This window comes from Brienomyrus brachyistius, chromosome 1 (assembly GCF_023856365.1).
Source record: "Brienomyrus brachyistius isolate T26 chromosome 1, BBRACH_0.4, whole genome shotgun sequence".
Lineage (NCBI taxonomy): Eukaryota > Metazoa > Chordata > Actinopteri > Osteoglossiformes > Mormyridae > Brienomyrus > Brienomyrus brachyistius.
Window position 1 is genome coordinate 16331901 of NC_064533.1, and position 26997 is coordinate 16358897.

A 26997-nucleotide genomic window follows, 5' to 3' on the forward strand; every position below is an offset into this window, starting at 1 on the left:
CAGACAAGGTGGAGCGCTGTCACATGGTGTAATAGGCGTTGAGATGGTGTTACGTAACGCCTCTTTAATGTTGGAGTCGTCCGATCATGTATAGACAAACTAATACTTTACTGTGGAAACTTCGATATTTAAAGTGAGTACCTCCATAATGAGCCGCCAATCAGGATTAACCTTTAATAATAATCAGCAGCAGCATGATAGTACTCGTTAAATTGCAATAACAAGCTACCTACATAATCTGTCAACCTGTAATTAGCACATAATAGTTTTGACAGCTTTGTAACAAGCCAGCGCGCACCAGTTTATTTTTTAATAATTTAATATGGAAGTAAAGTTATTTTGCAGAGTTCTCCTGAGCTATTGACATTGTGCACCTAGTATTAAGGTACAGAAATCATGGAGACACCAAAGTACATCTGTGACGGAGAAGGTTCTGTCTTATAAGGCTGGACAAAACATACATGGCTTTACAGTGAGGCAGGTAAGTCTGATGATCTAACGTCTTAAACCACCCTGTCACACGTGGTCCTTGTAACTTGTGTGTGTTTTATTCAAAATTCAGATAACTTTATCTATCCCTGAAGGGCTATTCAGTTCCACAACCAGCCCAGTCCATATAAAAATGTCAGTACAGAACATTCAGGGTTATATTCTGATTCTCCGTTTCAGGTCACACCTGTTCCTGATCTGTGCCTCACGGCTGTGCAGCTGAGCCACAATGTCACCGGAGCTGAGGTCCTGCACCTAGCCCGAGAGGACTCCAATAACCTCTTCAGGTATGAAGGGCATGTTCAGAGTACAGCTATTCATTTAGTTTTTGAAACATTTGGGGGGGGGGAAGAAACCACCCCTGCGCCTCAGGGAGTCGTCGTTTGTGGCACGACGGCAGGTGGTGCCTGTGTCTGTTAGCGTGTTCGGCTGCAGCATGTGTGTTTGCCGTCTCTTCCGCACAGCGTTCAATTCCGCACGACGCCGAGGGACAGCACTGGGGTGCCGCACGTCCTGGAGCACGCAGTGCTCTGCGGCTCGCACGAGTATCCCTGCCGAGACCCCTTCTTCAGGATGCTGAGTCGCTCCCTGGCCACCTTCATGAATGCCTTCACAGGTCCCGCGACAGACATGCCACAACTTCGAATGTGGCAGACTGCACTGCTTAGTGCTAATTTTTAAAAATCTTACACTGTTACACTTAATGCTCCTAAATGCAATATTTGATTGCATTACTTAGTTAACTGTTCAGCAAAACAGTACTGACTGTACCTGACTTGCCACCTGTGCAACATGCAGCGACTTGCACATGCGAACGAAGACTGCCTTTTTAAGAAATGAAAAGAAAATGGCATAAACGTATGTAGAAATAAATTCAGGTGGCTGTACGTTTGGCAGCGATACATCACCTATTGCGTGCTGCATGCTGTTTGTTAACTGCAGCGGTGACATATTAATTGGTAGTGTAACCATGGTGGGCTCACATACATATTCCAGTTTCATCCTCACACCAAAAAGTCAGTGAGATTATCCAAATTCTGATATATGTCCGTTTCAATGTATGTCTGTCAGAATAGAACAGAGTTGTAAGTTGGGGACAGTCTATAAAGATATTCTGTTCTATTCTATTTTTGTATCTTACAAATTTTTCTGTGTTGTTGCCTTTGTGTACTGTTATTTCAGCAAGTGATTACACTATGTATCCGTTTTCCACGCAAAATGGTAAAGATTTCCAGAATCTCCTCTCCATTTATTTGGATGCCGTGTTTTTCCCAAACCTCCATGAGTTGGATTTTTGGTAAGTCTGCCACTAGGGCGGTCTGCTTGAACATGGCCAATGGCTCCACCTTGCTTCATGCATTTGCTTGGCCTCCTCTGAGGCCTCTGGCAGTCTGCTGCTGGAAGGAGGGATCCCTGCTACGAGGAGCTTCAATTTCGCGGCTTTTCTTGTTCGGGCAGGCAGGAGGTATGGAGGCTGGAGGGCGAGAATCCCACCGATCCAGATTCTCCGCTGGTGTTTAAAGGCGTCGTCTTCAATGAAATGAAGGGGGCTTTTGTAAGTCAGAGTGATGAATAAAAACATGTAAAAATAAAAACAGTCAAAACAAATAAAACGATTGCCTTTGGCAAATCCTTGTAAAACTTGAAGTGTGCTTATTTTAGTAGGAATATGTTATTAAAACTTAATTCTATAATTTGTTGTGATGTTTAATTACCTGAATCAGTTTTTCTCAACTCAGTCCTTGGGGACCTAAATGATCTTACTGAATAATGTGAATTTAACAACTCTGTGCTGTGCTGGTCCAGGCTTATTTTCTAGCAGATGTTTCACCAGCCTCACCTTTCAGGCTCACAGCGAGAGTCTCTTCGCTCAGCACCTCCAGAACAAACTCCTCCCAGCCCACACCTACTCGGTGGTCTCGGCTGGAGATCCCTTATCCATACCCGACCTCTCCTGGGAGCAGCTGAGGCGGTTCCACACCAGACACTATCACCCTAGCAACGCGAGGTATCGCCCGGAACCATCAGGCCAGAAGTATCACACCAGCCACAAGAGCATCTGTAAAAAAGACCAGTTCAACTGTAGCCGGATCACTTGCTCTCAGATGGTTATTTAGTTGCTTGCTATAATCAAGATCTTTTTATATGGGAAAAGTGCATGTTAGTGTATAAAAACTTTGGTGCTTTTTCAGGTTCTTCACTTATGGGGACCTACCTCTCGAGCAGCATCTGAAGCAGATCGAGGAGCAGGCGCTATCCAGGTTTGATCAGATCGATCCCGACACTGCCGTGCCCCCAGAACCCCGCTGGGACCATCCTGTAAGTATGTCGTGTGTGGATCAGGAGGGAAACTTCCAGAAAGCAGAGCATGGTTATTCAGTCACGATGTATCAATAAATGCTGCTTCAGTTACCGTGGGAGCAATAAATGTGACCTTTGTTTGTGAATGAACTTTGACCTTACTTTTCATAATTGCAGCCATGGAGACTAGCCTTGTAAACGCTGACCCCATGTTCTTGCGCTTCCAGAGAGAGTACCACATAAGGTGTGGCTCCAACCCTTTGGCTCCGGAACCTTCTAAGCAGAATTGCCTGACTGTGAGCTACCTTCTCGGAGAGTGCGTACCATTTTGTAGTCACCCACTGTCAGATACACCGACCTAGCAATGTTTTGTCGCATCTTTTTACACGTTACGGTAATGAGCCTTGGTGACACTGCTGAAATTCCTGTCCAGCATCACAGACACGTTTGAGGCCTTGACACTGAACCTTCTGTCCTCGCTGATGGTAACTGGACCCAACTCGCCATTCTACAAGGCGCTGATTGAACCCAAGCTCGGAAGTGCCTTCTCCTCCATCGTGGGGTGGGCTTGAATTGTTTTTATTTATTCCCAGTGATGAGGATGTGCAAATATTGAGTTTTCACATGTTTCTCTAACAGGTTTGTCACTGCTGTCATCTTGTTTGTTTTCAGATATGATGGAAGTAAAAAGGAAGCATCATTCTCCATTGGCTTACAGGGAATATCCGAGGAAGACATGGAGAAAATTAAAAATATCATCCTCCAAACCATAGACCACGTTGAAGCGTAAGAATCGTCATTATCATCTTAATGGCAGCAACAGAAATTTCAAAATGAAAGGTCATTAGTCCCTATATATACAGGTCGTCGTCAACAGCGATCAGCTCCGACTAGCCGGTCGTAAGTCAATTTGGTTATAAATCGGCCCTTTATTATATATGGAACAATGATCGTATGTATAGTATATTGTTTAATAAAGTTAAATGATCTTTAAGTCATAATGTTTGGTGTTTTTTAACCTTATTATCGTATCATATATTATTTTCTAAGTTCACTGCTGCCCGCAGTCGGACTGTCAGACCCTGGGCAGCACTCCTGCTCTCCGACGCAGTGCAGTCATGGCCATTTGTATCTGCGGTCTCAGAACGGTCGTAAAGTCAGTCAGTCATAAGTCGCATAGGTCATAAGTCGACGATGACCTGTATATATACTCTATATACATATATAGAGTATGCCGAAGGTATTCTTCACTTGTTGAAGAAAATATAACTTATTTCAAGATATACTATTGCTCTTTGTTAGTGAGGTTGCCCAAGAAGTAACAGTGATTTTAAAGTTTGTTCTCTGTAACACTGCTTGGCTTTTATCTTCTTGGCATGATTTTAAAAAGCTCTGGCTTTGAAGAAGAGAGGATTGAAGCCCTTTTACACAAAATCGAAGTCCAGTTGAAGCATCAGTCCACGCATTTTGGTCTGGCTTTAGCATTAGTAAGTACCGGAGCTTAAATAAACCCTGGCTAATGGATGCCCATTGAAAACATGCTATCTGCAGTAATGTTTCCTTTAATAATGTACAATGTAACACTGTATTTGCATAAAACACGTTATGAGTCATTTCCTGTGTAAAAACATAGTATATTGCACCTTGCTGGAATCACGACGGAGACCCGGTGCCGATGTTGAGGATTGACGACATGGTAACGCGATTCAAGCAGTGCCTGAAGGATAATCCCCGCTACCTTCAAGAGAAAATCAAGCAGTATTTCAAGGTAGCATTTCTGATTGGAGATCTGCCTATTGATGGGTGGCATGTGTACGGTAACGTGTATGCTGTCGCCTACAGGACAACAAGCACAGACTGACTCTGTCCATGAGCCCGGACCAGGCGTATTTCGAGGAGCAGAGGAGGGCTGAGGAGGAGAAGCTCCAGCAGAAAGTCCGGGCTCTGTCCGATGACGACAGGAAGGAGATCCATGAGAAAGGCAAAATGTCTTCAGTCTCGCCACATAGATTTTGGTTCAGTTTGTCCTCGAGTTTGATTCCTCTGCATGTCAGTAACTTTGTATTAAAGACTGCAGTTACTCAGAGCATCTCGCTGCATAATGTACTAAGAAGCCCTGATAGCTTCTAGTAGGAATTGCTGAATGACAGTTCAAGAACCAAAGGGTATATCTGTGCAAAGTGGTGCAGGTCAACTTAAGAAATAAGAGCCCAATGATTATAGGCACATAAATGTGACTGGCAGTTTCTGATTGTCCAGTCCAGTACTTTACTTTACTGTGTGTTTTTTCTTTGAAGGCCTACAGCTTCTGACTATTCAGGGCTCAATCCAGGATGCCTCCTGCCTCCCAGCTCTCAAAGTATCTGATGCTGCACCAGTGATCACAGCCACTCCTTTAGAGATGGGGATGGCAGGTACATATCCAGTTGAGGAATTGCTGAGTTCTGGGTGCCGGATGGATAGACTTGGAATCCGTGGATTTTACCAGCAGGCTTAAAAAATTATGTTGGCCAAATGTTGTACTGAAGTAATTACTGGAATGTGTATGTATTTATGTTCACATGCACACAATTTGTATGAAAACACAGACCTTGGTAATGCTGTAGTTGCTGTTCAGGCAGGTTCTAGGGCTCTCTGTATGTTGATGGTCACCGGTAGGCCTTGGGTTTGTCATGGGTCAGTTCCATGTTCCCGTTCAGCTGAGGTTCCAGTACAGTACAGTCCCCAACCCACAAATGGGATGGTGTATTTCCGAGTGCTGTGCGGCCTGAGGACGCTGCCCGAGGACCTGAAGATTTACATTCCGCTCTTCTGCAACATCATCACAAAGTAAGGGAGCCTGAAGATGTCACAATGAAACGATTCAGGTAAAACTGTTTTGTTGAGATGTATTTTTACCTGGTGTCCCAGGAGTTTGATAGAGAGGTGTGCCATTGCAGGCTGGGTTGTGGAAGTCTGGATTACAGACAGCAGTCGCAGCAGATGGAGATGAAGACCGGGGGGATGGTGGTCTCTCCACAGGTCGTCACTGACACTGGAAACCTGGACACCTACGAGCAGGTGAACCTTAGCTTTCACAGCCCTAACCATGCTGGAAGGATGCTGTCTCTGGGTTCTTTAGGTCCTGTTTTACCCACCTGCAGTATGTTGATTTCAGTCATGGGTGTGGCTCTTTTAAAAGATTACCCATCATAACCAGCAATAGGTTGCTAATTCCTGTGAAGAAAATGAACTTAATTTCATTCCAGGGAATTCTCCTTACGTCTTCCTGTCTGGAAAGAAACGTCTCCGCCATGTTTGACCTCTGGGCTGAAATATTCAACAGGTTAGGGGTTGTCAAAGCCTTAACATGCAGTATGCAGCTCTTGTTTTAATACTTGAAGATGGGAAATGATTCAAATACATGCTTGCAAATGGGGGACATCGCCTTATGGTCATGGTTAGAAATGTGTACGTCTGTCCCAGCCCTAATTTTGAGGATGAGGAGCGCCTGAGAGTTCTGCTGATGATATCTGCCCAGGAGCTGTCTAATGGAATCTCCAGCTCTGGACATACATATGCCATGACGAGGGCCGGCCACACCTTGACATCAGCCGGGAGGCTTCAGGAGACCTTTGATGGAATGGATCAGGTGAGATGCACCAGGATGCCAACCACGATAAAGCAACGTGTTAAGTGCATCATTGTAAGTCATTAATGGTTGATTCATTAAAGGTGCAATTTATTCAACGGATTGTGAACCTGCCCAACCTCAGTGTTGTCCTTCAAAAGATGCTTGAGATAAAGAAATACATCTTCGACCAACAGGACATGAGGTCAGGATGCGTCACATAACCTACTCAAATATATATCAGGTCAAATGTTTTTTCTGCCATCTCTCATCTCTACACAATCGGCCATGTTCTCAGATGTGCTCTCAATGCCACACCCCAGAGGATGTCCGAAATTGCACTTCACATTGAGGAGTTCGTGGAGAGGATCTCCATCAAAAAGAATTGCAGATCCAGCCAGCTGAATGTTACTGAGGTACTCACAGTACCGACAGACTTCCGAAGGAGGCGTGGTAATTAGTTAGTGTATGTGATGTGTACATTGTTAACCATCAATAGCACTTTTAGCCCTGGGGATCTGTAGTACATGTTTAAGTCTCGGTTGGTACATGTTGGACGTTACGGTTGATTCCTATTTCAGCAGCCTGTTGACCTCCCATCGCCCTTTTCACCCAGCCCAAGTGGCAAAGTAGTCTCAGTAGCCAGGATAAAATGAGACGAGGCAGGATCTCAGGCTTCCTGCAGGGAACTCCTCTATGTCCCTTTTTCAGGAGCCGACCTTCACGCCCTCCCAGATGAAGACCTACTTCGAGCTTCCATTTCCTGTGAGCTTCATTGGCGAAAGTGTCCGTACGGTTCCTTTCACACACCAGGACTATGCTAGGTAATTCAAACCTTTAGGAGCCGAAAATGGCACTCTCCACACGCTGGTCATCACGCTCACTCTGCTGCCAAAACATTGCACGGCCTGTTGGTGCTGCTGCTTCTCACTCTTGTGTCATCATGCAGCATTGTATCTCCTTGGGCGTCTGGAAAGAGCTTGTCCAGTCCTGGCATCTGGCCCCCTTGCCTTCTGCTTACAGGTTTAGATTTCGTAATGCTGACCCTGAGGTGAAACCTCCCCCCCAGCTCCCCATAGATACACTTTCATTTCTACACTGTGGTTATTTTTCTCTGCATTTCATTTAGCCTTGTGATACTGAGTCACATGATGACGACAAAGTTCCTACATGGAGAAATCAGGGAAAAGGGTGGAGCTTATGGGGGCGGAGCTATGATGGACCACAGCGGCCTTTTCTCCTTTTATTCGTACAGGTGGGAGACCGTCAACCTGACCCATTAATGTGAGCTTAATATCACTGACTGCAACTGTCTTACTGTCATTTATCATATTATACATAATACACACCGAGTACTGCATGAGCCAGAATTCCAGGTATTTTTCAGTAATATAACAGCTGCAAACGAACTTCATTTCACCATTCAAACTCCCCACAGGGACCCAAACTGCATGCAGACGCTGTCCACCTTCAGTCGCGCTGTAGAATGGGCAAAAAATGGAAAGTTCTCCCAGCAGGACGTTGACGAGGCCAAACTGTCAACATTCGCCACTGTGGATGCGCCAGAGGCACCGTGCAATAAAGGCAGGTGGCTTCTGCTGGATGGCGCCCCCTACTGGAGCACATCAGACTGGGCCCTCTATGCGAGAGGCCTGTTCCCTTCAGGTCATGTGACTTCCTGACTGCTTTAGGTATGGACCACTTCCTGAACGGCGTCTCAGATGAGCTGAAGCAGGAACACAGGGAGCGACTCTTCGCCGTAGCAAAGCAGGACTTGATTGCTGTGGCAACCAGGTAACTATGAAAAATCCATTATCTAAAACGTTCACACAGACACCTTTCAGTGAATTGATCTGTGGGTGGAGTTTAATCATGGCCTTGGCTGGTACAGATAACGTGTATAAATACAAACACAGGCGTAACTATCACGTGGTAACATTAACGTGTTGTCACAGATACCTTTGCGTTGGACAGCAGATACATGGAATAGCTGTCCTCGGAGCGGAAAATGGAAATATCAGGAAGGATCCATCATGGGTTGTAAGATAATTAAGAATCATGGAGATCGATCCGAGGACCATCGCCTTCTGTGATATTATTCAGATACTGTATGGTTACAGGAACCTTTCATAGCCGCTGGGCTACATTCCCCTGCACAACAAACTCCTGATGTTCACAAACGTCAATATATAGAACAACCTACAGTTTGTACACAACTTTAAACCTTCTGTGGGTTTCTGAACATTTTCCTTGGCTGCACAGATTTTTAATCCACGATAAATTATTATGTACAGCTAATAAAATTTCAGCTTTTTGAACAGTTATAGTCTGACACATAGCTGTGCGTCTTTAGTCAATTTCGTCCCTATTCACATTCCATTAGTCAACTTTTCCCAGATGATCTTATGGGTCCAAATGGATGGATAAATGCTGCAAGGCCACTTGGGTAAATAAACACATACCAACATGAGATAATCTTCACGAAACATTAGCGTTACTGTTTGAACATGACTACCGTGTTGGTGTTCCTAATATATCTTCAGTTTGAAGGATCTGCAGTATGATCTACCCTGACATTGCTGGAAGGTTCTATTACATGGAGGTCAGTGGTAGGAGCACAGCCCCTCTGGCTCCCAAACTACAAAGTGAGTCACTTTCCTAAAACAACACAAGGTTTGCAGGTACACAAGAGCGAGGGGGCAAAGCCATACTAACTGTCTAACCAATGGCTAAACCATGTGGGAGGAGCCACAGCCGAGATCAGATGGTGGATGCTTCAGACTCCTTGGAGTGATTCCGTACCACGTGCTCCAGCTGGCCTGAGTCGGAGATGTCGTAGCTGGTCTTGTATTTGGCCAGGATCTTCATAAGAGGGCGCAGTTTGAGCCACCATTGTTCCTTTGGAATCCTGTGGCTGTGGGCGGAGCAGAAAGTGGTACATGAGCCAATAGTGGCAGACGGGAGATGGGTAAAAGTGGGTGGGGCTTACACAAAGTCAGTGTCATCCTTCAGCTGCACCACGGGCTGGAAGACAAGAGCACGACGGCGCATTCCCAGCAGGCAGGCCGTGTCCTCTGCACTGGTGAACACACGCCCTGCAGGTGACGCCACACACACAAACACACACAAAGATGAAATCCCATTTGACCTCAAACACCTACAAGTTAGCAGCCTGGCACACATAGTAAATATATATTTTGTACCTTCATCTTAAATGATCCGTATAAGAGGCATTCAGCAAGAAAAACAGCAGAGGGAATTGCACTGGTAAGTTAAACATAGGGATTAAAATGCAAGCAATAAAGTAAATATCAGACCACATCACATGCAAGACGGCAGCCTTATGTCCTCAGCATGTTTGAGGTTGTGCAAACCAAAATAACGAAACTGTTTGCCTGGAGTTAATATCCTTAACCAGCTTTTACCGAGAGGCTGAACCATTTAGGCATCTTTGCGCCAGCTCTTGTTGAGCGATTAATCATGCCTTGTGGAGCTGTGCACACAGACTATTTAGCATCCCTTTAATTTGTTGGTTCTATTTTGACCAGTGAAGGTTACAAGCATAGACGCATCTCACCTTGTCTGTAGCTTTCAATAAGCTTCCTAGAAATCCATTGCATAGCTTTGGCCGATATCTTTGTACCGAAATTCCTGTCAAAGGGTGATGGTGCTCCTCCCTTTCAGGAGTGAATGGAGAACATGTCAGCAAGTAGCGTCCACATTTATTTTTAAAAAAAGGCAGGGTCAGATTGTACTTTGGAACAGCTTGTGGTTAAGGACCTTGCTCAAGAGCCCAATTGTGACATCTGCAGTCTCCAGGGTTTGAATCGCTAACCTATGTATCATTAGCACAGTGTCCCAACCCACTGAGCTGCCACAAACTGCCCCCAACGCCGGGAAGCAGTGTCTCTCATTCGGTCGTTATCCTTACCTGCTGCATGTGACCCAGAACATTCTTCCTGCAGTCAAACACGCCTTTTCCTTCTTCAGAGTACAGCTGATAAATGAAGTCCGTTGTATAGTTCTTGTTGGAGTTTTCATTTCTGCAACAACAAACTTGAACTTGATGTCCAGGGTTTGAGGAAAAGAATGTCTCAGAGTAGCTATTTAGACAAGTGTGATGATGTTACCTCAGGACCAGACCTCTCTGGATGCTCGTCTTCATCTTTTCTGTCAAGTGCTCCACGTTCGACTGAAATTTAAAGATTCCACATCAGACATCCCATCTTTTGTCTTGTCTGTCTTCTCACAGGGTGTAACAGGTCACACTGATCTACAACGCTAGTTTGCATAAACCAGTTACGAACAAACCTAGTCTAATCACTCACTTTCAGATTTTATCAACACTTCATAAAGTTTGAGGAACACTAATTTTGAAGCAAAACAATTTGATCAATAATCATATGCTTATACTCAAGGGCGCGTTCTTGAGAGAGGGAAAAAAAAGCAGTATTGACTTTAGAAATCCCAATGTAGGCCAAGGTAAACTCATTAATTTCTACACATACCTGCAGGTCTCTGATATCGAAAGGTTCCTCGTAAACATAGGCTGCGTCCGCCCCCGAGGCGAGCCCTGCCATGCTGGCAAGGTACCCACAGTAACCTCCCATGGTCTCAATAATGAAGACCCTGTGCTTGGTGCCGCTGGCGGACTGCTTGATGCGGTCACATGTCTGAAATCACAGCGTTCTGTGAGAAAGCCATTCGGAACTTCTCCAGATCCTTCTCCAGAAAGAAAGAATAGAGCACATCACAGAACAATGCAAAGTGACTTCAGATGAAGACCACCGGCGCCACACGAAGAAGGAAATTAACCGCCATCTTTTGTCGTGTTTTTCAGTAATTGAATCGAAGGGCAGGTACGGGAGGTGTCGCTCACTTCCACGATGGCGTTGAGGGCAGTGTCGGCGCCGATGGTGAGGTCCGTGCCTGGCACGTTGTTACTGATGGTGGCTGGCAGCATGCAGAGCGGCACGCAAAATTCCTCGAAACGCAAACGAGCCTCGTGAAGCTGCAGCAAGCTCTCCAGCGCCTGCAGTGAAGACAAGGCACCAGGGCACTGATGCTTGCTTCCCACTGGTGAAAAGTGGGCGTCATTAAATCACCGAAAGGGCCGCCTCCGTGCCTGTCCTGCCGCTTCACCGTGAAACAAGGCAGACACAGAAATCAGAGACCTAACCGATACTCGCATGAAAATTCACAGCCCGTCAGTTTCTGCTAATTTCCGTTCCTAAGGCTGTGCTGCAAAATTATAACACGTTAACTACATACCTCAAACCCTCCAATCACGAGTAAAGCATTAATGTTGTGTTTCCTCATCTGCTCCGCAATCTTGTCCAGGTGCTTGCCAGGAAGTGTCCTAGAATTAATAAACATGACCATATCCTTGGTGTTTGTTCCCAAAGTATGATTTGATTACAGTAGTAATTTGTTCTGCCATCTCTCATCTAAACACATTTGGGCATGTTCTCAGATATGTTCTCTCAACATCACAGCCCAGAGGACCCCCAAGTCCGAAATGGCACTTCACATTGAGGAGGTCGTGGCGAGGATCTTCACCAAAAGAAAATTGCAGATCCAGCCAGCTGAATGTACTGACAGTACAGACAGACAAGAGTTCATGGTTGCTCAATATCACATTCAAATGGTGTTATTACAACATCAAAGTGAGTGCTACACTAATTAGCGCTTTACCGTTTTGTTCCTAACAGTGATCCGCCTTGTCCGGTCCAGCCTCCCACATCAGCCCACTTCACCTCCTTGATCTGAGGGTGAAAAGTGGGCAAAGTGCAGAGGAGTCATTTACACATTTCCTCTGGACGAGTCAGCAGGGTTGGGGTTAGCAGCAGGTGAAAACAATTGTGGAAAGTTATGTAATTCTAATAGTACGGCATTGCGTGAATTACTTTTACTACCATAGCGAACCTGAAATGTATCTTTATCTTCACTGACATTTATTTAATTTAACAGATGCGTTTTTCCAAAGCCACATTACGAACATTCACGCTGTCAAGGAGTCGATTAAGCATAAGTGTAGCTGAGCTTCCAATGAATACCCAGGTACGAGTGTAAGCTGTTTTGGAGCCGGAGCAACACAACGTCAGCCAAACAAAGCAAGAACATAATAAGACAGTTATTAAATGTAACAGAAAGTGCAACAATGAGAGAGTTCAAGGAACATGGAGTAGGTTAGTACAGGTATTATCCTGTGTCATCCTGATATCTAAGATATGGCATTAGCTGTTTCAAATCTTCTGTCCTCAGGAGCTCATTGCTTCCGGACAAATTGGCTGTAAATGTATTCAGCAAATGCTTTTGTCCGAAGCGACACAGAAGCGAAGCAGATCATCCATCACAAACATACATCTGTCAGGAGGCAGCTTTGGTCCAAGCCCTGCTAGGCTGAGCTTCCAGTAAAATGTAATGGCCATCAAGACACTCGTCAGTGTAAACACCACTGCCATGGCACACACTGCGGAGATCGTGAGACTGATTAGCTTACAGACCTATCTAGCAGAATCCTAGAAACACCGCAAGGGTAGGATCATGCATAAAGAGTAACGTGGGCTAAAGCAGCAAAGCTTCTACTGGACGTGAAGTAAAATGCTCCATGGATGGCAAATGGGTGGATACATTCAAAAATAAGCATCTACTGACATGGGAGAATCTGGGCTTAAGAAGCCTCAGTGGGTGGCAGTTTGTTGCTGAGTAGTTTACTGTAACAGGAAGTCATAAAAAGGTTATTTTATGCTGGTAAAGTCTTACGTACCAGGAGTATAAAACACCAGGCTAACGAGTGCTAAGCTAACAGTGTTTTGCTATTAGTAAGTGTGGTATCTGTCTGTCAGGGCAGTAAGGACAGTGAGGAAAGGCAGACCTGTCCCTTGTAGAAGCCCTCGAAGCCATCATAGACAGCAAACATCTTGTGTCCCTCGGAGATGCCCACCCTAACCGCCGAGCGGACCGCCGCGTTCATGCCTGCGGCCGGGGCCCCCACATTCAGGACAGCCACGTTGAAGGAGCTCTGGGGTTGGGGGGAGGACAGATCGGCAACTCAGGAAAATAGCAGCCAGGTTTCCATGGTCACTAAGCAACAAGTCACTAGGATTGCAGCCTTTCTCGATTGCTTTGGAGCATTTTTCAAATGACAATTAACATTTGCAAAACAACAAGTATAATCCCCACAACATAACGTCATTTCAGCACAGCAGAATGCAAATCTCTTAGTACATATATGCAAATGGTTTTGTACAATTGTCATCATTTGACACAATTTTCAATTTCTTTAGTCTTGTTGGTCAAAATAGATGATGTAATTTCCCAGTGTAATAATTTTACACCCAAAAGTATATCTGTATGTGATCATGGTGATAGCCACCACTTGCAAAACAGTCAACCAAGCTTTCAAAATGATTTAAAAATATATTCCATAAATTGCAGTGATATGGCATTGTTGTGTTTTAAAAGAGGATTTTGTTCCTCTTATAGTGCTGTGTGACGTTTTTATTTGCTGCTGTACTGTGTCTTAAGATCTGAGGAAAATACGTCTGCATGCGAGTGTTTTCTCTTTCAGTGTCTTTACATACTGTAATGTAGAGCCTTGCAATGGTGAAACTGCTGGCATCTTTGACATGAATAAATATCAGTTTGCTAAAGAAAACTGATCAATTAGTGACAATGAGAAAGAGAAAAATGATTATCATTCAGAATATTGGAGCTCAGGAGCATAGTTACACTGACATCTGGACTATATAGAAGTATTTTGACTCCCATGGTCTCATTTCTGATGGAATTATTTGCTTTTCAGACATGAGTTAATTGTTTTGTGTAAAGTTACAAGCTTTTGGAGCTAAACCATAGTGTTGTGCTATATGCATGAACTGTTTTGAGAAATAGTCTTATAGTCTTGAGTGTGTTAAGTATGTTTCATTAAATATCGCAAAGCAACCAAGAGAACTGTAATGAAGCCCCTTCTATAAAGTTCTCTGGAGCAAAATCATTGTACGTACGTATGTACTTACAGACAGACAGACAGACAGACAGACAGACAGACAGAGCATAGTGTCGAATCAAATCTTGTTGAATCTCACTGCATCGTAATAGGGGTGAATCACATTAGTAGTTGCTTCATTTGTATCTTTAGTGTATGGAATTATTGAAAATGAATCGAGATACGTGTAGCCTGAGTGATGGAGATGCACATGCCTAGTGAAGACCATGTGCATAGCTCCACATGGTTATTAAAAAATGAACAGATAAATACAAAGACCAGTGAAATTATCTGTAAAGCAGAGGGACAAGTACACTTACAGGATTTTGTTCTTCTGTGATTCTATACAGCACAGGTACACTTACATGTGGGAGCTGAGAATTTGTATGGCCCATGGACAAACACAGTTACATGTGGGAGCTGAGATTCTGTACGGCACAGGCAGACTTACGTGTGGGAGCTGAGATTCTGTACGGCACAGGCAGACTTACGTGTGGGAGCTGAGATTCCGTACGGCACAGGCACACTTACGTGTGGTAGCTGAGATTCCGTATGGCACAGGCACACTTACGTGTGGTAGCTGAGATTCCGTACGGCACAGGCAGACTTACGTGTGGGAGCTGAGATTCTGTGCGGCACAGGCAGACTTACGCGTGGGAGCTGAGATGCTGTATGGCACAGGCAGACTTACGCGTGGGAGCTGACATTCTGTACGGCACAGGCAGACTTACGTGTGGGAGCTGAGATCCCGTACGGCACAGGCAGACTTACGTGTGGGAGCTGAGATTCCGTACGGCACAGGCAGACTTACGTGTGGGAGCTGAGATTCCGTACGGCACAGGCAGACTTACGTGTGGGAGCTGAGATTCCGTACGGCACAGGCAGACTTACGTGTGGGAGCTGAGATTCTGTACGGCACAGGCAGACTTACGTGTGGGAGCTGAGATTCCGTACGGCACAGGCAGACTTACGTGTGGGAGCTGAGATTCTGTACGGCACAGGCAGACTTACGTGTGGGAGCTGAGATTCCATACGGCACAGGCAGACTAACGTGTGGGAGCTGAGATTCTGTACGGCACAGGCAGACTTACGCGTGGGAGCTGACATTCTGTACGGCACAGGCAGACTTACGTGTGGGAGCTGAGATCCCGTACGGCACAGGCAGACTTACGTGTGGGAGCTGAGATTCCGTACGGCACAGGCAGACTTACGTGTGGGAGCTGAGATTCCGTACGGCACAGGCAGACTTACGTGTGGGAGCTGAGATTCCGTACGGCACAGGCAGACTTACGTGTGGGAGCTGAGATTCTGTACGGCACAGGCACACTTATGTGTGGTAGCTGAGATTCCCTATGGCACAGACAGACTTACGTGTGGGAGCTGAGATTCCGTACGGCACAGGCAGACTTACGTGTGGGAGCTGAGATTCTGGTTTCCGGTGAGCCAGAAGTTTGTAGGTCTTCAGGTTGTTTTCAAAACTCCTGCATTCATGGAACAAAAGCAGAGAAAGCCTCAGGCCAGCCCCCTTTGTGTCATACAGACCAGACACCACACTACAATGGGGATTACAGTCTCTGAACACAGATGCTTGGCTGGTATTCACCATCACTCGGATAATGCCTTTGCAGAGGTGAGGGGTTGTTACCGGCGCAGTTTCTGCCAATACTGTACCCCCCCCCGCCCCGTTATCACGGTTGGCCAGCACGCCGTCTCGCTGGGAGTGAACATGTTCCCCGGATGTGGTCGCGCACCGTAACCTCAGACAAGCCGGAAAAGCAGTGCTCCCCCGTGTAATTTTCCACTTGGCTGCTCCTTTTATCGTTTCCCTTTTCCCTTTTCCAGCTCGCCTCTAGGACCAGGGGTGGGGAGAGGCCAGTAGGGGGTGTCTTCAATGTGGTACAGACCTGCCACGCAGTTTCACAGCTTCTTCAAATTTCTGCTCGTCCATGGCCTTCTGCACCTCCTGAGTCTGTTTGAAAAAATACATCATCCAACCAATCACTCTTCATTTCACCCAGCCATTCATCTATGGACACAGGTACAGTATGTGGCATCTCCTCCCACAACCTCAGTTCCTATGCATCATTCATCCATCCATCTTCTTTAACCACTTCTCCTCTTTAGGGTCACAGGGGGTCCAGAGCATATTTTGGAGGCTATGGGTACAAGGCAGGGAACAACCCAGGATGGACCACCAACCCATCACAGGGCACACTCACACATGCACAGTTTGGTAACTCCAGTCAACCTCGGCATGTTTCGGGACTGTGGGGGGAAAATAGAGTACATGGAGGAAACCCCATGATGACACAGGGAGAACATGCAAGCTCAACACATATGGGACCAGGGCTGAGATTCAAACCCTCATCCCAGAGGTATGAGGCAACAATGTGAACCACTGCACCACCGCCCTCCTATGCAATTCTTACCATCTAAAAGATTGTGGTCTGGGTCCTACATCAGAGGAGACGTAGGACACAAGGACGGGATGGTAGGCTGTCATAGGTCATGCAAAAAGGCCAAGTCAGGCACCAATTCACTGGAGTCATACCTCTTTGGGCTGAAATATGTAACCCATCCGAGCATTAGTAGGACATGCTGACTTTGCCAGCTTTAAAGCACATGCTAATTTGAAAACTAAAATTATAAAACCTGCACGGGCAACAACAGGAAAAATCATTTTTAGTGCCAAATTTTCTAAACAGCCCTGCTTTGTAGCGCAGATTGAAAACAATGTAGGTTATACCTTTTACGTGTCAGGGTTGGGGTGCGGGTTCCCATCCGTGGATTTCGCCGACCAGGGGGCTGAACCAAAATTTTGAGGGAGAATAATTTTACTACCTGGCCACATGCCTGATCGGTAATTATAGGTATTTTGGGAGACTACATGCCAATGCATGCCTGCTCTGGATGCCCTGAACCTTACAGCCACACGTTGCCAGACGGAGTATGATGGTCCAGGAGACACAACCAGGCCCAGGAGTGGGAACACACCATCTGCACACACTCCATGAGGGGGAGTCGCACTGCCTGGTTACCGCAGAGCGACACGACGCAGGCCTCGGTGCTCGGGGATGCCTCCAGCAGGGCCAGGACTGCCTCCACACCCATTCGGCTTGCCTGGGGGGTCAGATACTTCAACCAACAGCACTGGAAAAGACTTACAGCCCGGATGGGGATCACTGTCCAGTATGACACAGTGGTGATAGAATCTGATCACAACCTGCATCTACACGCCAAGAGCGGCAGAACACAGCCGCAATACTGATCACAGGCACACGGGGTCGTGTTGTGATTTACCAGGATCCTGTCGAAGGCTGAGGGCGTGCCACCTCTCTGCACATGACCCAAGATGGTCACACGGGTGTCGAACCCCACGCATCGTACGACGAGCTGGGAAAGAAAATCCTGACGCGTCAGCAAACACTGAAATCAGTCTGACACTAAACCTGCCACCGTTTTAGCGTTAAGAAACATGGACCCCACTTTCCGCATGGAAATGAGAGAGATCCTTCCCTACGGCCCACATTTGAGAGCTCATTCTGGGACTTACAGCCTTTATATAGTCAGAGGTGATGGTCGTCCCGTGCTTGTCAGTAGCTCCTTCAGCAACTATGATGATGTTCAGCCTTGAGCCTCGGGATCGAGTCTGGACAACGGCAGTGCAGTACTAAGTGTCTATCATTCCCGCAACATTTATCTCTGCATGATTAGCTGGTTTAAAGGCCTGATGCAGTACCAGGAGGGAGAGCTAGTGGGCACCACTCACCTCCGACAGCTTCCTGCACATCTTCTCTTCCCAACCATCATCTGGGGGCATCTCGGGGATCAGCACCCAGTCTGCTCCACACGCCAGAGCACTGACCAACGCCAGGTACCTGAAGAAAACGCTCACAACTTCATCTCTTAAACGCTGTGTTTAATTACAGCTAGATCAGATTAATCAACCCTTCTGGCAAGGTAATAATTAAGCCTACACAAGCCTTCCAGAATAGCTTCAGCTAGAGACATGCACATTTCAGATCTGTCGCGGTGATGGCTACTAACATGCAGAGAAGGGTCTTACCCACAATGCCTGCCCATAACCTCCAGCACAAAGGTCCTTTGATGGCTAAAGAGAATCAATCACAGCATGTCTTGAACAAATAGATAAAAATGTGGAATCTGATGTCAGCGAAAAGACATCTTAGGGGACCCGGGTTACCTCTGGGCAGTGGTCATGATCGCATCCACAACCTCAATGATCCGGTGCAGGGCGGAGTCTGTCCCGATGGTCATGTCGGTGCCGCAAAAATCATTGTCGATGGACCCGACCATCCCCACAATGTGAAGGGCGGAATATCTGCTCGCAGCCTCTTCCTCGATCTCCCCTGAAAGATGTCGGGATTAGAGAAGCTTTATTTAAACTTTATTAAAACTGTATTAAAGTTGTATTAGATTTGACTATCGCAAGCCAAGCCAGGGGAAACACATTGCACAAATTCATCTATGATTTCATCAAATGATTTTTGTGAACCTCTAATTTTGACTTTTCAAAAAAGGTTGACTGACTGGATATCTCCTTTTAAGGGTGAGTCCTATGCTGCCTGGGATAGGCTCCATCCCCCCACACCCCCCTTACTCTGATCAGGATTGGCAGTTGGAAGATGGACGGATGGGATGATGTCAGTGTTCCACTCGGTCCTTGACAGCATTCAGAGTAGCTCATGTGTTTTTATAGTGACCCACCCACATGGTCTGCCCCCCCCCCCCCCCCCCCCCCCCAATGCTATACCTTGCTGCACCAGCTCCTCCAGCAGGCCGCTCCACTCTTCCCTGAAGAGGTTGGCCCCGGTGAGGCTGCCATCGCCACCGATGACACACAGGTTGGTGATGCCACGCTGCACCAGATGGAGGGCGGCTTTCAGGCGGCCCTCACGCGTGCGGAACTCGCTGCAGCGGGCACTGCCAATGACAGTGCCACCCTGGTGGCAGATAGTGCACACCGCACTCGCTCAAGCAAATCTCCTAAGAAACATTGCAATGCAAATGCCCACAAGCAGCCACAGCCCTCCATACCCACTCACCATCTGCAAAACGCTGGACACGCTCTCCCACGTTGCCTCCTTAATATTCTCGCCACCGTCCACCATACCCTGATAACCCTGCAAGGAAGCGGAAGGGAACACACTTAATTAAGCTCCGCCTCTGCACCAACGAGGACATTGTTAAACCAATTAAGCGGCATTATTGGGTTCAACATTACACATGTCCCAGGATAGCGCATCAGCTAACAGCGTACATTTTTACTGGATTCACAAACAACAACAAATTGAAATGTAAAATTTAAACAAATTTAAATATAAAATAAAAAATAACAGGAGCTCTTCTGTAAATTTTATGATATTTACCACTAGATCAGAGCTGATTCTCCCTCAGCAGGCATATAAACTCAGTATATCGGTGTTTATATAACATATATCGGTATATAACTGACTTCATGAATGAAGTAGACTTTAGCTCCAACGTAGATCCCCATTCGGATGACAGCACGGACGGCAGCATTCATCCCTGCAGAGGCAAACGATGCACAAAAACAAACATTGTCAATGGTCAACACAAACCATGGACAACAATCAACCCCAAGCACGGTCAATGCGAAGCGTGGTCACCGGTCAAGGCCAAGCACAGTTCAACAGCAAACATGGTCAACGATCAACACCAAGAATGATCAACACAGCACAATGCAAACCCATCAAGCACACATCCCATAAAGGTTATTCAAAGCTTTTTTCTAGGGAACACCACCCACCAGCAGAGAGGAAAGCCAGAGGGCCCTAAATGAGAGGAGTGAGTGCCCTTGGGGTAAACATGACCAGCAGCCCAGGTAATCCCAACAGTGATCATGATGCCAGTGAGCTCTACCACGGCCTGGGGGGGGGGGGGGGGGGGGGGGGTTCATGCCGCAGAAGGGTGTGTGAAACCTGCACAGGTCCAGCTCCTCAGAGCTGTCAGAAGGCTATCTGCTAAACCATAGTGGATTTTACATTGCTCTGTATAAATCTTATTGATTTTTGAAGGGTACTCTATGCATTTTTGACAATACTTCATACTCACCTCACAGTTCACACATTATGTTTTAACAATTCTCCACACATGTCACAGGACTTGTTTCCTACGTTCTCTCAAAGGTTCTTCATTAATGCGGAACAAGCAGACAATAGAAGATGTACCAGATTAATTAGTGTGCACTGGATTATGGTCTCTATTCAAGGTGTTTTTCCTAATTGACATACTGTGGATAACTAAATTATGCCTTATTATTGTTGCTAGGAAGCAATCAACAAACTCACAATGACAGTAAAGCAGCTGCCCTACATTAGAAAAGTAATTTGGTTAGACACACTGAGATCCCATCAAATAAAATACATTTTCACATACCTACTTGATTAAGTTAACAGTTAAATGAGGAGAGATTTAGTATTACCAAAGCCGCATATTACGCCTTTTGCGGTATTGTGGCACGTAAAGATGTCAGTAATGGAAGGTTCTACGGAAAACCATAAGTACTGGGGCGATATTAAAGTCGATCGATTGTAATATTAGCCTACAGTCATGATATAAACAGAAAATATGAAAATGTGATCTTTACCGCCTCCCACTGTTCTTTTCACGGGCAGGGAAAAATATTAACCCCCAAAGTACTTTTACCCCAGCACCACAGTTCTGCCAAGAAGGTCATAAATCCTGAGTCCTGCGGAGTCCTTTATGGGATGGCGGCTCCTTCGGGCGCATCCATAGACGTCATCCGACTAAAAGGGAATTGCTGTTTACCCCAGCTTCGACGTCATGCACGCGTTAATCATTATATGTATTAGTAGAACTATTCCCCGATTTCACTTAATATAGAGTCTAGATCCCAATTAAACACTTCCTGCAGTTCCGTTACCGCTATGATTTCTAAACTCAAAACTGCAGTTTATTAATAAACGATATAACTGACGGAAATCCGCCCCCGCAATGCAGTGATGCTGGTTTACTGATGCAAGACCGTGGTATGCATCTGTCTAAAAAGTGAATTTCTCAGTGACAGTGCTGAAGACAGACGGGCATGTCGGTTAATAAGCAACGGGGACGACGACAGGGTTGCATATAATGATGAAATGATTCGCACAGCAGCTGAAATAATAATACATTGAAATATTAATTGAATTTGCGGCAGCCGCTTATTAAACGGTTTGCTCTGAGACTGTCTGCGATACGGACGATGTTATTATCTGCGACTCGCGGTACTTCATGTGGACGTTACGGGTCGAGGCCAATGTCACCCAGTGTGGTTACCTTGCGCATCTCCTCCGCTCGTCAGCACGGCGATGGCTTTTCCAGCCCCACAGAGGCTTTCGAAAAACTTCTTATTATCGGGCTGCTTTTCCATATCTGCGCTCTTCCTTCAGCAGGATCTAAGTAGGAGTCAAAGCCGGGAATGACGCGTTAAAGACCGAGCGGGTTCCGGCACGGTGTCGCCGCTGCTATGGCTGTCCGATCCCCCTCCTTTCCCTTCCTTTACTGTTGCCCGTTCCGCCTGGTTTTCCCCATGGCTGCATCAGCAGTTTTGCCAGCTCACCTGATTAAATGACACAGTGCACATCCAATAGTAGCCTTTATTAAAGCGTATATATGCGCATCTCTCTGCCCCATTAAACCTTATCTGCACATCTCCGTCTGCTTTATTGACCCCATCCGCGTATCTCTGCCTGCGCTATTAAACCCTATCTGCGCATCACTGTCTGCGCTATATTAAACCCTATCCGCGAATCTCTGTCTGCGATATTAAACCCTACAGTATCTGCGCATCTCTGTCTGCTTTATTAACCCCTATCCACGTATCTCTGTCTGCCCTATTAAACCCGATCTGCACATCTCTGTCTGCCCTATTAACCCCTATCCACATATCTCTGTCTGCCCTATTAAACCCTATCTGCTTATTTTTGCCTGTGCTATTATTTAACCCTATATGCGCATCTCTGTCTGCCCTATTAAACGCTATCTGCGCATCTCCGCCTGCGCTATATTAAACCCTATCTGCGCATCTATGTCTGCCCTATTAAACCCTATCTGCGCATGTCTGTCTGCTTTATTAACCCCCATACGCGCATCTCTGGCTAACCTTGCTATTTATTATTTTCAGATTATTATTATTGCCTTTGCACTTGGCTTCCGATGATACTAATAATGATATAAAGAAAAGCTTTCGCTGGGATCCTAACTAGTCCAACTGTTTAGAACATGTCTTTAAAGTAATAGTTGATTGAATATGGGGTTGTGCCCCCATAAAAAGTCCCCATAAAAGAGAATTTCGGATTCTCGCACATCAAAGTATATCACGTCATGAAATGCAATGTCACCCTGCGCCTGCTTTAGCTGATCGCATTTTGTCATATTTCACAGCGCACGACTATCAGTGCTGTAAGGCAAATGCATATCATTCGTTATTGTAGATATTTCAAATTCTAATTACGAGAGAAGCATAATGAAATTCACAATTTCGCAGCATTGTTAAGTATGTTGGATATATTAAGTTGAAAAAGTCATAGCAAAATTTTAGCTTATTTCATTAATAAGGGTTCCATAAACACTGGAACTAAAACCGAGAACGTGTACTTATCTATTAACTATATATGCACTTAAAAATACTCATTAGTATTTTTGCTTTACAAGTATGCAGCCTTGTTTGTCGGTATTATTTTGTATTCCATTTAAACTTAAATATGCATTCAATTAATATAGAAATTATTGTTTTTAAAATGATAAAGACAACATACCTTTTGCAATATTTTGAACAGTATTAACCTGCACTGTATAAACGAAATACCCGCAACAAGACGTCACTGACACGGCCTATTAGTTTGTCTCTGGCGACATCTAGTGGTAAATTTAAAAGAAACTGGTGGAATGTAGTCCCAAAAGTACAAAGAAGGTTAGTCCTCAAATAATAAGGAAATACCGGTGCTCCTCGACTTTACGTTACCATACCTTAAAAGGGACATTGCTGCCTTGGAAAAGGTGCAACGTAGGGCTACGAGATTGATTCCTGGTCTTAGAGGAATGTCTTATGAGGAGAGGTTAGCTGAGCTGAATCTGTTTAGCCTCGAGCAAAGGAGACTAAAGGGGGACATGATCCAGGTATATAAGATTTTAACAAGTCTGGATGCTGTTCAGCCAAATGGCTATTTCAATAATTGTTTAAATACTAGAACTCATGACCATAAGTGGAAATTAGCGGGAGAACATTTTAAAATGAATTTGAGGAAGCACTTAGAGTAGTTAGAGTATGGAATAGCCTTCCTACTATTGTAGTGCAAGCTAAAACCCTGGGTTCCTTTAAATCAGCGCTATAGATAAGATTTTAACAACTCTGAGCTATTAGGCCACTTAAAAAAATTGGTTCTCGTCATTTTTTGACTGTTTGGACTTTCAAATATGTAAGGAAATACATATTTGAAAATACATACCGAAGAGAGCAGACCTACTTAGTACGCCTCCTCAGTTCTTCCAGTTTGTTGCGTTTCAAATATATTAAATGTAAGAAAATACAAGAATGTAAATTCCTTGATCCATGTGTATCTCATAAATGCCTTCCCAACTATGGATTTGGATACTTTATGCTGATGTTTCATTCGTGAATATAAAAATGATACTATTTGAAACCAATATTCTGTTTGTCATTCCCATTCTAAATGAACAACCAAGATTTTAAAATATATATCTAGAAAGAAAGTGTATTAAAACATGTTAAAACACGAGGAATTTACTAAATACAGGAACCTGAATGGTTGAACAAGGAAATGCAACTCTACAAACAAGTACTTAAGAACATGTACCACATCACTTCCCCAGATTTAAATCTTTGCACCAGCCCATCTCAGGTAGAGACAAATTTAGGTTCATGAAACCATTCCAAGACTAGGATTACACAAGGTGGATCAATCGTCGATGTGGAATGCGCGGGTAATTCAAATTTCGTCATTCTTGGGCATTTTCCATCCGATTTTTACGAAATAAAAAATAATTCGGATCTGAGGCATTTCGGCGGGTCGGGCGGGGACGAGAACCTTTTTTTTTTTTTAAGTGGCCTTAGTTAAGTTCTCCCCAAACGAGCTTGATTGGTGGAATTACCTCCTCTCGTTTGTAAATTTCTTATGTTCCTAAAATACCGTACGATAGGCCTACCTTGCGAAACACTGTATAAGATGGTTACGCAGGGGATCGGTACAGATACACGGTACATACGCTGTCACCGACCGGAATCAGTACAAAGCATCCTATCGCATATCGCTACCCAATGAACAGCTCAAAAATAAAAGTTACTATCGTCGAAATATATTAAGTAAAAATATAGGCTAGTATAAACCGTGGAGCATCTGTACAGCTTTCGGGAGACGTTCAGTCTTAATATTTATTTACTTATGAAGCAGACACAATCCAATAGTTCCAAAATAGTTTATTAATTATTAGTGGTAAGATATATAAAAAAGTACAAAAATGCATAACGCGTATCCAATACGTTATATACACAAATAATGAAAAAGTAATTACGTTAATTTAAAGCAGCGTTTGCTCATACACAGTGTAAAGAGTACATGGTATTCCTTCCGAAAGCGTTCATCGCCTCCTCACTGTGCGTTTCTGCATCCTCTGCAGGATCTCTCGTGTATTCGCAGTTACAATTTCCAAAGCGCACTGACGATGAGACTGGGTGAAGGAGACGATGGACACACATGAGAGTCATGTCATGAAGCCAAATGCAACAGGTAAAATCACCCTAAACATGTTTTACGCGGTGTTGTGAGAAGCAAACTCTATATAACTTATCCTCTCATATTTCATCATTCGTCATTTTGGCCACTGTTGTTTAGCTCATTAGCTGTACTCACCTTTTTGATTTCAAGAAAAGTCTCTAGTTTTTCAAAGCATTCTGTCACCGGCTCCAAGTTTCCTTCCAGGAATTGATTTGCCTGATTATATAGGGTCACAAAAACACACACATCACACACATATAGAGAAGAACTTATACTGTTAGTTTACGTAACGCCAGTCTCTTTTCCTTATTTTTCTTAGCCACTTAAGGTTTATGAATTCTATTTTCTTAATATGTACAATAACAACACCCGGTATTTAACTATACTGGCCTAGCTACAGTGATTGCGCAAATGGCAAAACGGTGTTTTAGTTTTGAATAATAAAATGTCGCACTCTTACACAGTCGAGATTTCTGAGCGTGTGAAGCAGTCTTTCCACAAATTTTCTAGAGTCGTGGTGTTTCTTGTAAATGTACTGAACTCGCTCTATGACTTTGGCAACCGCTATTGCGTTGAGTTCCACCTGTTTTAAAACACAGAAGTTGTTAGGTTTGTGTTTCGTTCAATTCTAGAAGATAGATGTTACACCTATCACGTTCTTTTGCTGTTCACTTTAATTGTCGATATTATCATTATTATTATTATTGACATCTTCATTAACACATATTGTTACGTTCATAACAAACAGAAGAAACGTAACGCACCATATTCAGCATTTCCTGAGCGTCACAGAGGCTTGTCTTATCGTAATGGGAGCCACAGTCGATGGAGATGCTGCTGCTCTGTTGAATAAGAGCCAGAACGGCCACATCACACATCCAAACGATGCACCAAACAGAAACACAGATAGAGACACATAATCTGGCGGCTGTTGCACTTGGGTGTGGGTGCAGGTGTGTTTACCAGGCTGTTCAGGTCCTCCATCAGGTCTCCCCATCTAACGTTCTCAATGCAGTCTCTTTGACCCTGGACAAGGCCGACGAGAAGGCAGAAGATGGCAGCTTGGGTACAGCGCATTGTGCCTGAAATGTATCAGGTTTAAATAATCTTACATGGAGTCAAAAGGTAATTATACCACAACAACAACAACAATAATAATAATAATCATAATAATAATCACAATCATAATAATAATAACAATAATAATGACATCTGCATCACATAGGTAAAAAGCATAATTCTCCTCTTCATGGGATACTGTGATCAAAGCACCAGTCTTGCTTTACCTCTGATGTTCTGCACTTTTGACTTGTAGGTCTCCTTGACTCGTGATGTATTGCCATGGTCCTGCCCTGGTCCTTTTATATCAGTCTGTTCCCATTTCTCTGCATCATTCCTCTGCAGCTTACGCAAAGTGAAACCACTGCTCCATCAAGGAAAGGATACCTGTGGAAGGTTTCACCTGGATGCACGGCATGGAGGCGGGGAGGTGGAGGCGGGGAGGTGGAGGCGGGGAGGTGGAGGCACCTGTTGCACTCAGATAAACATGTGAGATTTACAGCTTATCAGATGAGAATAAAGGGGTAGATTGTCAGCTATAACGTGCTAAATTCACTGTAAAATTCTCCCAAATACTCCTCTTCCAAAATTCTGCTAGCATGTGGTGATATTAAACAAAGAAATTGTTCATTCATTTGAGATTTTATGTTTATTTAATTTTATTTATCCTTTATTTTGCCAGAAAGGTTAATTCCTGGCCAAGATGGCAGCAAATAAGAAAAAGAAGACAAAAGTTTCATTTACGTTCACACCCAGATGATTAATATGAA

At 44.7% G+C, this 26997-nt stretch overlaps 2 protein-coding genes across 7 annotated transcripts; one reads left to right on the forward strand and one right to left on the reverse strand.

Annotated features, from left to right (window-relative positions):
• LOC125745121 (presequence protease, mitochondrial-like) lies at positions 1 to 8720 on the forward strand. 4 transcript variants are annotated; one of them, XM_049017656.1, is made up of 27 exons: positions 1 to 133; positions 379 to 481; positions 670 to 776; positions 954 to 1105; positions 1672 to 1786; positions 1948 to 2044; positions 2337 to 2497; positions 2682 to 2808; positions 3018 to 3106; positions 3224 to 3352; positions 3463 to 3576; positions 4181 to 4277; positions 4424 to 4558; positions 4633 to 4651; positions 4733 to 4771; positions 5088 to 5204; positions 5472 to 5619; positions 5730 to 5850; positions 6039 to 6115; positions 6256 to 6421; positions 6505 to 6605; positions 6699 to 6816; positions 7112 to 7224; positions 7530 to 7655; positions 7839 to 7984; positions 8092 to 8194; positions 8356 to 8720. In XM_049017656.1, exons 1-27 carry the CDS (start codon positions 87 to 89, stop codon positions 8447 to 8449), a joined length of 2961 nt encoding a protein of 986 aa, XP_048873613.1. In that variant the 5' UTR covers positions 1 to 86; the 3' UTR covers positions 8450 to 8720. The 4 variants fall into 4 exon arrangements, with proteins under 4 accessions (XP_048873613.1, XP_048873586.1, XP_048873604.1 ...); XM_049017629.1 differs by having other exon boundaries at positions 4633 to 4771; XM_049017647.1 differs by having other exon boundaries at positions 4633 to 4771; positions 6562 to 6605.
• On the reverse strand, positions 8239 to 23211 carry LOC125745141 (ATP-dependent 6-phosphofructokinase, platelet type-like). 3 transcript variants are annotated; one of them, XM_049017677.1, is made up of 23 exons: positions 23192 to 23211; positions 21711 to 21829; positions 19867 to 19940; positions 19457 to 19534; positions 19165 to 19354; positions 18595 to 18760; positions 18457 to 18501; positions 18160 to 18268; positions 17944 to 18039; positions 17691 to 17783; positions 17385 to 17510; positions 16295 to 16359; positions 15802 to 15871; positions 13278 to 13424; positions 12095 to 12165; positions 11672 to 11759; positions 11280 to 11432; positions 10909 to 11073; positions 10531 to 10592; positions 10332 to 10443; positions 9978 to 10077; positions 9390 to 9495; positions 8239 to 9314 (listed from the first exon to the last, which is right to left on the reverse strand). In XM_049017677.1, exons 2-23 carry the CDS (start codon positions 21802 to 21804, stop codon positions 9161 to 9163), a joined length of 2364 nt encoding a protein of 787 aa, XP_048873634.1. In that variant the 5' UTR covers positions 21805 to 21829; positions 23192 to 23211; the 3' UTR covers positions 8239 to 9160. The 3 variants fall into 3 exon arrangements, 2 of the variants coding, with proteins under 2 accessions (XP_048873634.1, XP_048873624.1); XM_049017667.1 differs by lacking the exon at positions 23192 to 23211 and adding an exon at positions 21994 to 22199; XR_007398583.1 differs by lacking the exon at positions 23192 to 23211 and adding an exon at positions 9604 to 9664 and having other exon boundaries at positions 9296 to 9314; positions 21711 to 22199.
• Positions 23212 to 26997: the final 3786 nt, after the last annotated feature.